Below are 13,866 nucleotides of genomic sequence, written 5' to 3'. Positions count from 1 at the left end.
CCGCCTGCAATGCAGGAGACCAGGGTTCGATCCTTGGCTTGGGAAGATCCCCTGGAGAAGGGAAAGGCTACCCACTTCAGTATTTTGGCCTGGAGAATTCCATAGACTGTATAGACCATGGACTCACAAAGAGTTGGATACTGAGCGACTTTCACCTTTTCACTGTTACTTTCTAGGTAGTACATGAAGATCTTCCTAGTTATTCCTATAGAAATCCAAGAGAAAACAGACAGCTCAATAACCCAAGCTTCTGTTCTAACACTGTCTTTGGAATATTTACAGCTGAAGGCAGGTACAATCTCTACACAGCGGATGGCAAATATATCTTCAAAGAAAGAGAATCATTTGATGGCCGAAACATTTTAAAGGTCAGTACAAATCTGAGTGAATTGGAAATCCTTTGGCATGTGTCCTAAAATAAGAGAGGGCAATAAGTTTTCCTTTTAACAGTAAAGTATATTTTTCCTTATACTTCCCATGAGGATTGTTGACTGAAAGGACTGTTAAAATTTTTTTTCATTGTCCTAAATGAGAAATCTTTTTGCCTTGTTAAGGCTGTTGGTGTCTTTTAGAGTACTTAAAGTTGATGATTTAAGAAACAACTATACTATTTGGATCCATAGGAATAAATTGATTTTAACCTTGTGAGTCTTACTTTGTATTTTACCCTTGAAGGACTGAGTGTGCCTTTTTTTTTTAAGTGAAGAAGAATTGTCTTGTTCTAGTAGATTTTTCTCTTCACCCACAGAGTCACTCTCCAAAGTTCCTGTGTAATCTATTTTTACTCAGGAACAGCCCATGTGCTAAAAAGTAGGTGGTCCATTTCTGACTGTTGAGGATTTGCTTCTGAGTGTTAAATTAACCTATGAAATTTAAATGAAAAGGGTTCTTCAGGATTGCATTATCTTTCTCCCACAGACCACATTCTGTAACATCCACAGTTTATGCCCTCTCTGTCAGGTTAACATGCCATTGTGCCTCTGGGAAAAGGGAAACACAAGTTGATACCAAAGGAAAGGTTTTTGATTTCTTCATTTTACTTGTTCTATAATGGTTTGGGTCATGTATTTTCAAGGCCATGGGTGTTTTTTGGAGCTGGGAGGGAGAGGATGTAAATAGTAAAACTTCAGAGCAGGCTCTAGCTTTAGAAATGTTTTTCTTTTTCCTCCATTCCTTTATCTTGTCACTTGACAGATTTCTTGCCAAATGCCTAATGTGACCCCACTGCCTCTAATTAATGACATCACTCTTCGGCAGCTGCAAGCTTCTCATTGCAGAGCCTGGCAGAGCAATGGCAGCGTTCTCTTTAGGCAGGCATTCCAGCTCCCACATTGCAGAGCTTTGTTGATTCTTTCTTTTCCTTGATACCTTTCCTCTTTGAATAGTTTTATTTTCAAAGTAGCTCTGGTAGCTGCAGTTTGAGTGGCAAGTTGCTAATGAATTCAGTTGCAGTTAACTTTTTTCCCAGGCCACAGCTTTATTGGATATGAATCTCTTTCCTCCTCTAGCTCATTTCCTGAGGCTTTTAAAATAATAGCATTAATTATTTTGCTTTTTTTTTTTGTTACTGTTAATTTGATAAAGAAAGAAGCTAGATGAATGGGGAAAGAAATCTGTTGGAATGACTCAAGCCAACTTGGTTCCTTTGGAATTAGAATTAAGTCCAAAAGGTATATTGATGCAAGTTGAGGGTGAGGTGCTTTAACATCTGTAAGAAGGAGGTAAGCACAGGTACCCTGAGAAGTGGCTGTATGAACAGTATGGGTCTATTGTTCGGTATTTAACTTCTTTCATTCTGGGAAGTCAGTTTTCCATTTAAAGATGCTTGACTTGGAAATTTTTCTAACCCACCCCAATGATAACATGGATATAGCTCCCTCTAGTGTTGATAAAGCTTGCTGTAATAGTTGTATCCTTAGTGTTTAATGCCTAATTGGAGTTTTAGAACTGGGCCCAGCTAGGTTCTTGCAAACTATTTAGTCCAGTTCCTCATTTTACTCTCTTAAGGGTGCAAGATCCAATATGGCTAAAGTGACTTGCAGGTTACTGCTAGATAGTAGCAGAGTTTGAATCAGAAAAAAAAGATTTAAAACTCACAAATTAGCTTTTCTATCTTCTTCATAAAGATACTCAGTGTTTAGGCAAAGATCAGTACATACTTGAAATTGGGCCTCTCTGTTTGAAAAATGATAATACCTGACTGGACATAAATGTTGGGGCAGTGGATGTGCCAGTTAGTCTAAAACTGGCTAATTAACAATTAAGACTTTTGAAGTGTATGTAATACTAGCACCACCAGAAATATTAACTGTGTGCTATCTGTCAGACCATATGCTCTGCAGATAAAACAGCCATTATGATACATTCCCTACCTTCCAGGAGCTTCCTATCTCTGAGAGATACAGCAGATTAATAGGTAATTACAGTATAAAATGATGGGAGCAGATTATGAGATGGAGGAAGAGAAGTACCTTTGAACACAGGTAGTTGTAACAAAATATCTTTTGATAGAATTTCTAATATATTACTTTTTAATCATTAGTTCCAGAAAATATAATCTTTCACTTATATTTAATCAAAGGAATTAACTTTTCTTTGAGAATAAAGATAAAATGTAGCATCCAACACTAATTCCTCAGACATATAAGAGTAATAGCTATATTTATAAAGTAGCTATAGCAGAACACTTTTTTGGAATTACAAGTCTTTCTCAATTAGAATATGAAAACACATGGCCCCTGAATCCCTTGCCAAAAAAAAACAAGCAAGAGATTAAAAAAACCAGTGGATTATGTATGTAGTTTTTGTAGCAGATATGATTATTATGTTCAGAAAGGGAAAAAAAATTACTTTCACTAACAAAATAGGAACTGACTTGGAGTAAACAGAAAGGTTAACTGCATTGGTTGTTAAGGAGCCCAAGTATATGTGTGCAGCATATTAACAGCTACACAGGTCAAGGATCAGGAATGCTGGTGATGGGAAGCAGCCTTGGAAAAAAATCAACTTCATCTGCTATTCAAAGAGAAACAAAACGAGAATGCAAGTCATTGCTCATTGCTGTAAGAATTTAATGAGTAACAGCCAATTGCTATTCTACTCCATGAAGAGAATTGGTCCTTTTGACTCAGTGTAATATTATGTGTTCTGGATGCCTTAATAAGAAAAAAAAAGATCTCCAATGACTTTTGGAGGTAGAAGCCATGTTTTTCTTTTGTATAGATCTTTTGAGAATTTTTGCAGCTGTTATAGACTAGCATCTGATTATTCCTAGTTAAAATAAGAATTTTATTATTCTAAGAAGGACTTTGAAAGAAGAACTGACAACTAGAGAATCATTCCCTTGTGTTTTTCAAACCAGAAAAGGAATGTATTTAGTAATGGTAGTTTTTTATGAAATACTGACAGATAGCTCTGAAAGGAGGATGTACACGCGAGTGAAGACGACCTCGGCCTCATTAATAGGATAGTGTCCTGTCAGAGTTTCCATTTCTCATCTAAGAGATAGGAGCAAAGATGCGGTTTGTTTATCTGTAATGCAGTGATAAGCTTGTAAATGGAGAAATCATGCTGACCTAAAAACATTCTGCCAGGAAATAACTGCTCCCTCACTAGCTAGAAGTAGGATGGTCATTAACTGCCAGCTTCTGGAGGGAGAAGTGGTCTTAATGACAGTCTTGTTTGGGGGACCTATGAAATGCCCTTATGCAGTTGAATCAGTATTCCAAGACTATGCTCTCAGCAGATTGAATAGGGGTGCAGTAGTAATTGTTTAAAAGCATAGCTTCTAACTGCAGAGTGAAGAGGAGACATTAGAGCCCTAGGTTGTACTCTCCACAGATGATTTGGTACAAATAAAGCCACAGTAATATATTTGGGAAGGAATAGAAAGTGCTGGAGAAGGAAATGGCAACCCACTCTAGTATTCTTGCCTGGAGAGGAGCCTGGTGGGCTGCTATCCATGGGGTCGTACAGAGTCGGACACGACTGAAGTGACCTAGCAGCAGCAGCAGCAGCAGAAAGTAGGCCCAAAAGCAAAGGACCAAAGTGCCATGTCTTTAGATACTTAAAAATCCTGGAGCATAAAAACCAAGTAAAAAGCACATATGTTTCCATTTTATGTATAAGAATATTTAAATTTAGAGAAAGAGGGGAATTGGCATCATTTTACTATATTGATATTTAATAGTACTTTACCTGAGAATATGTTTTAAATCTAGCTAGCTACATTGAGAGTTTTCTTGAAAGATGTAAATAAGAGTGACTCAAGTATTTCATTCAGTTTTGCTCTTTTTCCATCTCTGGCTCTTAAAGTATTTAAGAGGACAGTAGAATGAATGCATTTAAATGAGACCTTTAGTTTTTTTACTTAGGGAAGTTTCTATAAGGAAGATGTTTAAAAACGCATGCTATTTATTCTCTTTGTAAAAGTGCATAAACATATATGTACTTTTAAACAAATAATCATAAAGTGAACAATGTAACTACTCCCAAGGTCAAAAAGCAGAATGTGCTTCACATGCCCCTCCCTGGCCAAGTCTGTGGTCTGTTTGTCCTAAGGTAACAAAGGCACAATTAAGTTCCTAAACACTGTTAGTGAAGAGGTTTGTTTTCAGTGATTACTTTGTTTCGGAGTATTAGAAAAATATTGACAAGAGGAATTCATTTTTATTCTTTTATTCTTTCATGGGAAGAGAGATTAGATTGAGAACTCGGTCATGATTTTTTTAAGAATATATTAATGACTACAAAGGAAGACAAGCATTTAGAAAGTATATTGTTTCTGAGAAAGAAAAAAATATTGTGTTTTTTATTATCCAATTCAATACTAAGCCATATTACATACTGTTCTTAAAAATTACTTCTTAGTCTTGTGGTTCTTCTTTAGAACTTTTCCCTCAAACTTACCTTTTTCAGAAAGCCTGTCCTTGAAAATCTATCACTAAATGTTTTATTACACTATTACATCAGTATTAATAACCGCAAATTGAATTTAGAAAGAAGTTGCTATCTCTCATTACCACTACAGCTATGGTGTCATTTTTGCTACCTGATATTTCTGTGACTTGAAATTTTAATTTTATTTAAGTAAAATCACTACACAGATGCCACTTTCTCTTTAAGCTGTTCATGCTTATACACTGTGGACACTTACTAAATTCACTGTGCTTGGATATACTAATATTTTTTAATAGCTTTTATCCATAGCATTGAAAGCAATCACATCGTTCTTGACAATCATGTAAAATAGGCAGCTTGTTAGAGGAACAAGTGTACAACTTTCGGAAGAATTTCACTTGGAAAATAAAAACAAGATGCTGTAGAAAAGGTTTCTGTCAGAAGAGAGTTCATAGAAATAACATATATACCCACATATGTATATATTCACTTAAGGTTTAGAAAATAATGTCAAGGAAATCTCTGACAATATGGAGAGAGATAGAAAATATGAGGGGAAAAAAATCTGACGAAGAGGATCCTCAAACAGTGCAAAAATTAACTGTTAGGATTCTTAAGGGGAGAGAATAGACCTTGGAGTCTTGAAGTTGGATGAAAGAGCCTCAGGACCAGTAGTGTTTCCAGGGACTTGGCAATAGTAAAGGGAAAAAAAAAAAAAAAACCTCACTGGAAGAAAGTCCCATCACTTTCTGCCTAAAAATGTTCTTCCAAAGAATTTTTGCCCCCCAAATGGCCAACACACAAATAACTAGACATATGAGGAAATTACCCACCATGAGCAAACAGACATCTAGAACTGATAGACATGAAATACTAGAATTATCATCAGACTTTGGCTAAAAATAACTTTTTTCTAATCAGGTAACTGGAAACTATTGCAGAGAAAAAGTGATGTAGCAATTTTGGAAAAGAACCAAGTGGAAATACTAGAACCATGAAATGCTAGAACTATGATACTAGAACTATGAAACTGTGTAAGTGAACTTAAGAGCTCATTGGATGGATTTGGCAGCAAATTAGATACGGCTGCGGAGCGAAATAGTGACCTAGAAATTATATCAGAAAATATGATCCAGCATGTTACATTTGCAGAGAGGAAAAGTAAAAATTACAGACAAGAGAAAAAGAGGCATATAGGAGATAATGGGAAGATCTAAAACACATTTAATTTGAATCCCAGAAGGAGAGGAGAGAGAGAATGGGCCAAAGCTGATGAAAGACATCAACCTACAAATTAAAGAAGCCAAGTGAATTCCAGTTTTGTTGAGTGAGCTTATATTGCACTTTTCTTTCCTACAACTTGTGACTGAATCATGGACAACATTAACTAAACTATTTAGACCCCAACACTTTTTAAATTGAAAGTCCAGAATTCGTTGGCAGTATCCACATTACAAAGGACAAAAACCAGGAAGTCAACAGAAGAATGCTTTGTTATTTAAAAAAAAAAAGAAAAAGGATAAAAGGTATCCAGGAATTCTTTTTACAGTTTTTGTAGCTTTCTGCAAGACTGAAACTTCATCAACATACAAAATTTTTTAAACTAAAAAAAGAAAGCAAGGAAAGACAGAAGGAAAATAGGACATTACCATTTGTTATAGTTATATTATTTTTTTTTAAAGATTATTTGTTGAAGTCTTTCCTGCGTTTTGTTCTAGCATTTAAGATAGATGCAACTTTTATTAATACTTGATCTTACCATAAAATTTGGCCTGTTTGATTTCAAAGGGTATTAGAATTTAATGTAGGAAACAACTTCCTGATTAGGATGTTTCATATTGAGCAAGCTACTAATAAGGTAGTGAAAGTGAAAGATGCAACTTTCACTAAAATGTTTTTGTTTGTTTTATTTAAGAAAATAGTGTATATCTCTATAAAGCCATTCTTCCCACCAGCATCCCTCTCAGGCTATTCCCTGTTTAATTCCATGAAACCTATCTGTCAGCTCTATCATTACACTGCAACAGCAGGATAAAAAAGTCACCAATAGCCCCCATTTGTTCCGTGCCTTGACCTACTTTTATTTTTTCCCAGTAACCACATTGAGAGTTTTAAACCCTTTTCTCTTTCAAATGTTCTCTTCTCTTGCCTTCCCTGGCAATTGGTTCTGCTGGTTTTTTCCCTTTTTCTGGATCTGCTTTTTTTTTTTTTTTTTTTAAATTCATAGGCTTATATGTCTAGTTCCTGAAATTTTGTCCTTATCTCTCTCTTTCTTTTACTGCAGTCTTGTTCTACCCAAATCCTACTCATTCTTCAAAGTCCCATCCAGATGTCACCTCCCGTACAGTGGCGAGGACCATCGCGGTCGGCGCCTTCCCTCCACCCCTTCCTTTGTGCCGAGACTGGTCAGTGTTTAGCCGTGTCTCTTGTGCTGGCAAGCATTCAGGAAGCTAAAACTGTTTTCTATAGAGATCAGAAGCCTATAAATTTCTGTTGATTTTTCTTTTCAAAAAAGAAAAGAAAAAGGTTTTGTTTGACGAAGGGAGTGTTTTTTGTCCCATACTTGAAATTGTAAACTCTCAGGAGTCAGCAAGCTATGGTCTAAGGACCAAATTTGGCCTGTTACCTGTTTTGTTATGTGGCCCTCAAACTATGAATAGTGTTTCTAGTTTTTTAATGGTTGAAAAAAATTAAAAGAATATTATTTCATGACATGTAAAAATTATATGAAATTCTAATATCAGGGTCTCTAAGTAAAATTTTATTGTAGCACAGCAATCCTCCTTTATCTATCCACTGACTGCATTTGTGCCACAGTGCCATAGTTAAGTAGTTGTGACGACAGAGTATGGCTATTTAATCCTTTGTATATATATTTATACATGTATGGGACTTCCCAGGTGCTAAAGAATCTGCCTGTAATGCAGAGACTTGGATTTGATCCCTGGATCTGGAAGATCCCGTGGAGAATGAAATAGCAACCCACTCTAGTATTCTTGCCTGGGAAATCCCATGGACAGAGGAGTCGGGGGGAGGGGGCTACATACAGTCCATGGGGTTGCAAAAGAGTCAGACATGACTTAGAGAGTGAACAACAACAGCAACTTGATCCTTTATGGAAAAAGTTTGCTGACCCCTGTCTTAAAGGTTAGTATTTAGTTTACATGTTTTTTTTTTAATTTCACCCAATGTCCTTTCTGCTTTATGATTAGATATGATGCTCATATTTAATAGACCCTCAAGATACATTATTTATGTCATAAGTATTTAGTTAACAGCAGTCAATCCTATTGCATTTTTGTTAACTCTTTTCTAGCAAATATTTTTTAAAATTAGTTTACTAAATTCCAGAAAAGAGAGCCCAGAGTCAAATATACCTATAACTCATACCTCACAATCCTCTGTTGATAAGTTTATTTTTCAGTTAAATTTGATTGTAATTTTATTACTTCACATCAGCAGAGTTCAGCTGATATGAATAATATTGATTTTGAATTTACACTTAAATTTCTTTTATTTTAAAATACATCCAAAATTAGTCTTGTGTTTCTCTGTGAAAGTGAAAAAGTGAAAGTATTAGTCACTCAGTCGTGTCCAACTCTTTGCGACCCACCAGGCTCCTCTGTCCATGGAATTTTCCAGGCAGAAACACTGGAGTGGGTAGCCATTCCCTTCTGCAGGGGTTTTTTCTGGCACAGGGCTGGAGCCCGGGCCTCCCGCATTGCAGGCAGGTTGTCTAGTGCCAGAGCCACCAGGGAAGCCCATGGTGTACCCTAACCCTAACCCTAACCCTAACCCTACACTGATTGACTTGAAACATGAACATGATTTCTTTCGCATTTTCATTTATGCCTTATTACAGAGTGTATTAATAAAAAGTATTGAATGAAAAATAAATGCCAGTGAACTTTTAAGTAAATCAGTCCCAAATACATTACTAGCATGACTATCAGGAAAATGTGACATATAGGAAGGAACCTGTGATAAGACACCTTGCCAAAATATGGCCGCTCTTGCTTTGCTGTGTTAGTGATAAAGTGTGGCTCAGCCTTCATTCTTGATGATTACAGAATGAAACTTAAGCAAGTGGGAGATATAAGAAATCATTAGGGGCTTTTCATATTTTGCTAGTAATAGAAGTAATGTATTTTATGTTAAAAATCTAAAAGACTTCTGCTTGGAGCATCAGATATATAAGGAAAAGTACAATTTGAAGCACTTCAATTTGGTTTGGTACATTTCTTGTTTTAGATTATTGGGTTGGGGGCAGGGAGACAATTCAAATCCACGTAGGATTTCACCAAAACGTATGTTCTGAGTTTGTTTCATGTGTCACTTTGCCTGGAAAGTGAAGTCTTAAAACACTAATGAGGGCATCCAAAAATATGACTGTCAGTGAGGCAAAACCATTGTTAAAATGAAACTGGAAAACAAGCTGTTAGCTGGTTTTTGACAGAGCCAACATCCATTCTAGAAAGACGCACCCTCTCTGGTCTGTTGCTGTCTGTTTATACAAGATGCTTTTTCCTCCCTTCACTCTCTTTTGAATTTCTGTTTATTGGCTGTTCATCTTTGCAGTGGTTCTGGGATACTTCATGCCTTGCCTTGGCTCAGGCAGGGAATGACAGGTTTGGAAGGCCTAACCTGTAAGAAATAGGAAAAGACAATGAGAGTAGAAAGTAATTATGTGGTTAAAATTACTTTTCTTAAAACAATTTCAGTTTTTTATCAGAATGAAAAATATTTTATTGAATCCCTCCTCATGGATTGAATCCCTCCCCCTTAGCAAAACACTAAGCTAATGTTTGCTGTATTTCTGGGAGACAGGGACAGATATTCAGTTGGTCTCTCTGATCCCATTGCTGTGAACTCTTTGAACAGTGTACTTGTTATTATTGTGGGAAATATTCATCTCTTTTATATATTCATTTCTAGGGGTCTAGTATAAAATTTTGGGTGTACTTCACAAATGAAGGGAGTTAGGTTATGATTCACTTGGATCCATTGAGTTTTGTGGGTTTTTTTAGTTGTGGTAAAATATAAATAAGATTCACCATGTTAACCACTGTAGGTATATAATTCAGTGGCATTAATAACCCCATCACATTGTCGTATAACCATCACTACCATCTAGCTTCAGAACTGGATCATCCCAAGTTGAAACTCTATACCCGTTAAACAGTAACTTTATTCTCCCCTCCGCCCTTAGCACTCATTATTCTGCTTTCTGTCTCTGTGAATTTGGCTCCTATATGTACTGCATATGAGTGGAATTATACAATATTTTCCTTGTTTCTGGTTTGTTTCAATCCTATAATATTTCCAAGTTTCATCCACATTGTAGCATGTATCAGGATCTAGTTTCTTTTTAAGACTGACTAATATTCCACTGAACTGAACTGAATATTCCACTATATGTTTACATGCCTATATAATATTCCATTGTGTGCATTATATGGGCATGTATTATATATTCCATTGTGGTTTTTTAGCTACAGTATAAACACACCGCAAAGAATCTGATGCTGGGAAAGATTAAAGGCAAAAGGAGAAGAGGGCAGCAGAGGATGAGATGGTTAGTTATTAATAGCATCACCAACTCAATGGATATAAATTTGTGCAAACTCTGGGAGATAGTGGAGGACAGAGGAGCCTGGTGTGCTACAGTTCATGGGGTCTCAAAGAGTCGGACACAACTTGGCAACTGAACCACAAGAAGCCAGTATAAATCTGTACCTAGAGACAGTGACAGGCCACTGTCTTTTTTGAGCCAGCCTATTGTTTAGAGACCAAGCCAAATGAAACCATGTTAGATTAGGTGGCTTGGTGCCAGCAAATGTCTAAGTGTTACTCTGAATGTTGGAGGACATCATGGGAAGAGATAAAGAAATGAGAGTGAAGTTCATGCTGCCATGAAACTGTGATGGTTTCTTAAGAAATAATGTCCTCTTTCCCATATCTCAGTGATGAAGCAATTTTAGAATTAATGCTCATAGGTGAACATTATTATTACAAAATAAAAGTAGAAAAACAATATATAAATCATTCAGAACTCTAGTTCAAAATTTGTTCTCTCAGTTGTAAGTTAAAACATTGATACCAAAAAAAAAAAAAAAAAATTGATACCAGTTCCTTAAATTGTAGAGATCTTGCAACTCCTGAAGTGTGTCGGCGGGGTGGGAAGGCCTTTCCCAAGGCCTTTTGCTTATTTGGCGTTTAGCCCACACCTTTGCAGAAGGGAAGGAGGCCATCTGGACCTAAGAGTGTGTCATAGTAGATAACGTTGCATTGGTGCTACTGAAAGCAGGTTTCCTATGGTCCTGACAGAGGACAGAGTATTTCATGTTTTGTTGTCTAATAAGATAAGATGATTTAGTTGAAAATCTAAGATAACATGTGCCAACCTCTCTCCCATCTTCCAAGGAAGCATTTCAAACCCAGCTATTTTTTGGACAGCTCTTATTTATATGTATATTTACTCTTGCCAGTGCCTGATGTTGCCAAGGGGCCTCTGATTTGCTCTTTAAACTTTTCTGATTGCTGTCCTCTCATTGGAAAAGTTGGAGTGGAGGTGGCTGCACCTGATGACCTTTTCTCCCATCTCATTGTTCTTTTTCCGACTTTGTCACTTGACACAATAGTCAGCATCTTTGGGCCCTACCAGCTTAAAGCCACTTGCCCAGAGAACCCCCAGGCTGAGCAGAAATCATCTCTATCCCTTTCTGCTGACTGGCACTTCCTTTCTCCTTTATGATATGTATGATACAAAGATCAAACACTTACCTCCTGTTGGCTATTGTTTGAGGGACAGTTATGAGTAATCCCTGAGGGAAGATGACCAAGCTGAAAGTAACAGTGGTAACACATTTGAATGAGCATTAGGCGGCCACCTTCTCAGGGAAGGAATTTATCTGTGGAAACAGGCTAGATTCTGAAAGGGCATCTGCCCTTAGGGTTGGTGGGCACCAGCTTAGGGCATTGAAGAGTTCCTGCTCGCCAGCAGCCACCTGGGACAGTTTTGCCCTGAAGAAGCCATAATATCCATGCCTGAAGGCAAGGCTTTCTCCGGAAGTAATTTTGCAGCAAACTGACTCCCAGCAGCCTCTCTCTGATGCTAATTCTGCATGCTGCTGTGGAAACCGGCAGAGCGTGCTGGTGCGTGCTGAGATGAGTTTGGGTTCTTCAGCCATGTCAGCACAGCCTCTTCTCTCTTCCTGCCTCCTACCTCCACCCCACATTTTTTTTTCTTGCTACTTTTAAAAACCGAAAAGGGAAGGGAGGGGAGGGGAAGTCCCTTGGCATTTTGAGTATTGAGGTGCTCAGCAGAACTGCCTGGCATTCTGTTTGTCTAGAATGGTTTTAATTCACTCTCTTAATAGGTCATTTGACCTTACCAGCTGAGTCTTAAACTTGATAATCCTCACGTCAGCAGTGAGGCCCAGGCCACACATCCAGAAGTGCAACCCTGCGAAATTATTTGAAGGAGGTTTTAAAGCCTTCATTCCTTGGCTGTTTGTCTGGCTTCTGCCTGGCGGCTCCTCAGGTCAGGCTCCTCGTAACATTCCTCATGCTCACTGCAGCCAAGACAGGCACATGGTTTGGGAGAGCAGAATCAATGAGGGAAGTTCATGTTCCTATTCTGTGTGCGCAGCCTGATGACATTCCCATGCCATTGAAGTCAGTGGAGATGAGACTTCGGCTCTGGTGACATGCAAACTTTTTGGTACTGATGTAATGGAGGTGCCCAAAGCAGGAGTGATGTACTGATAGGTTGGAAAATCGTGGCTGAGTCCTCTGATTACCGAGGTAGTTGATGATAAGGATAACTTCTCATGCAGACTGGCCTTGACTTGTTCCTTGGCTCTGAGGTGCCCCTGGCCTTCTGGAAATACATTATGTCCCATTTTTATTGGCTATTATTAGCTGTTATTATTGGCTGTCTCACCACTGATTACTGCAGTCTCAGATTTCAGATTAGATGTGGTATCTGAGGTGGAGTTAGGGCTATATTTGGAGAAGACTGGGAGAGTAGCCACCTAATAGCCACGTTGGCTTTTATTCTGAAGTAGATGTTTCTGCTCCATTCTTTAAAAATATTACAGCCCCATGAGGCCAGTTGATGACTGCAGAGACTGTAAGCTATGAGTTCCTACTTGACTTTTCTTATTTTTTTTAAGGAAGCTGCTTTTTGTCCTGTGATGGTACATTGGAGGTTTTAGTTGGTGAGTGACAATAATAGAGCTCAAAATACCGTCTGATAATTTATCTTCCTGTAACTGCAGAATATCCTTGTAAGGTGTTGTCCCTGTGTAAAGATGGAAAAATTGAGGGAGAGACTAGTAGCTGTGTGGTTATTGACAGGAAAGCACTGAAGTCTCATTTGCCCTAAGAACTGTTTTGATTTCTCTCTTCAATTAAAAAATAAGTTTCTATCTTTGATTTCCAGGTGAAGTTGTGTATGTTTGTGTGTGTTTGGAGGGACATGGCTTACCTCAGTGTGAATAGACTCCATTGTATTCTTCCACGAAGATTTAGAAAGAATCCATGTGAGTGCAGCCTATATGAATATTTTTTATGTGGATGGAAGGCGTTTTGAACCTGAGGTGTCGGATCATCATTTTCCTTCTTGTCTCTTTGCATCTCTCATATTTGCTCTCTTCAGAAGTAATCTCACACATAGCCAGAAGGAAAATGCAAGATACAAGAAGGTTTGGAAGTTGGAATTGCTGGGTTCCTTGACAGAAACTTAGAATCATTTTTTAAGAATTGGGGGATTTTAACAAATAAAACTTTGAAACAAAACTTAACTTGTGGGAAAAGAAACTTATTTGTGATCCTGACTCTTAAATGAGATTAGCAATATAGCATATGAGAAGCTGTGTGGTATTTTTCAAATTTTTATATTTTTAGTCTTATGTCCACATCTTTGTTTACTGCCTAAAGTCTTTTTATTATTGTACCTGGAGG

The 13,866-nt window shown here is 37.5% G+C and overlaps 1 protein-coding gene across 5 annotated transcripts in view; it reads left to right on the top strand.

Moving 5' to 3' along the window:
• Positions 1 to 13,866, top strand: part of ASCC1 (activating signal cointegrator 1 complex subunit 1) — a 95,157-nt gene that overhangs the window by 68,509 nt on the left and 12,782 nt on the right. For 3 of the 5 annotated variants that reach the window (XM_065922533.1, XM_065922534.1, XM_065922535.1), the window contains exon 9: positions 283 to 368. The exons of 1 other annotated variant lie outside the window; for it this stretch is intronic. In XM_065922533.1, coding sequence (XP_065778605.1) covers positions 283 to 368 — 86 coding nt within the window. Of the gene's footprint in view, positions 1 to 282; positions 369 to 13,345; positions 13,446 to 13,866 lie in introns of all 5 variants that reach the window. One more of the 5 variants, XM_065922536.1, reaches the window with a different exon arrangement.

Source organism: Muntiacus reevesi, chromosome 2, assembly GCF_963930625.1.
Source record: "Muntiacus reevesi chromosome 2, mMunRee1.1, whole genome shotgun sequence".
NCBI lineage: Eukaryota > Metazoa > Chordata > Mammalia > Artiodactyla > Cervidae > Muntiacus > Muntiacus reevesi.
Note: the sequence above shows the minus strand (reverse complement) of the source record. Positions and strands in the feature narration are given on the sequence as shown.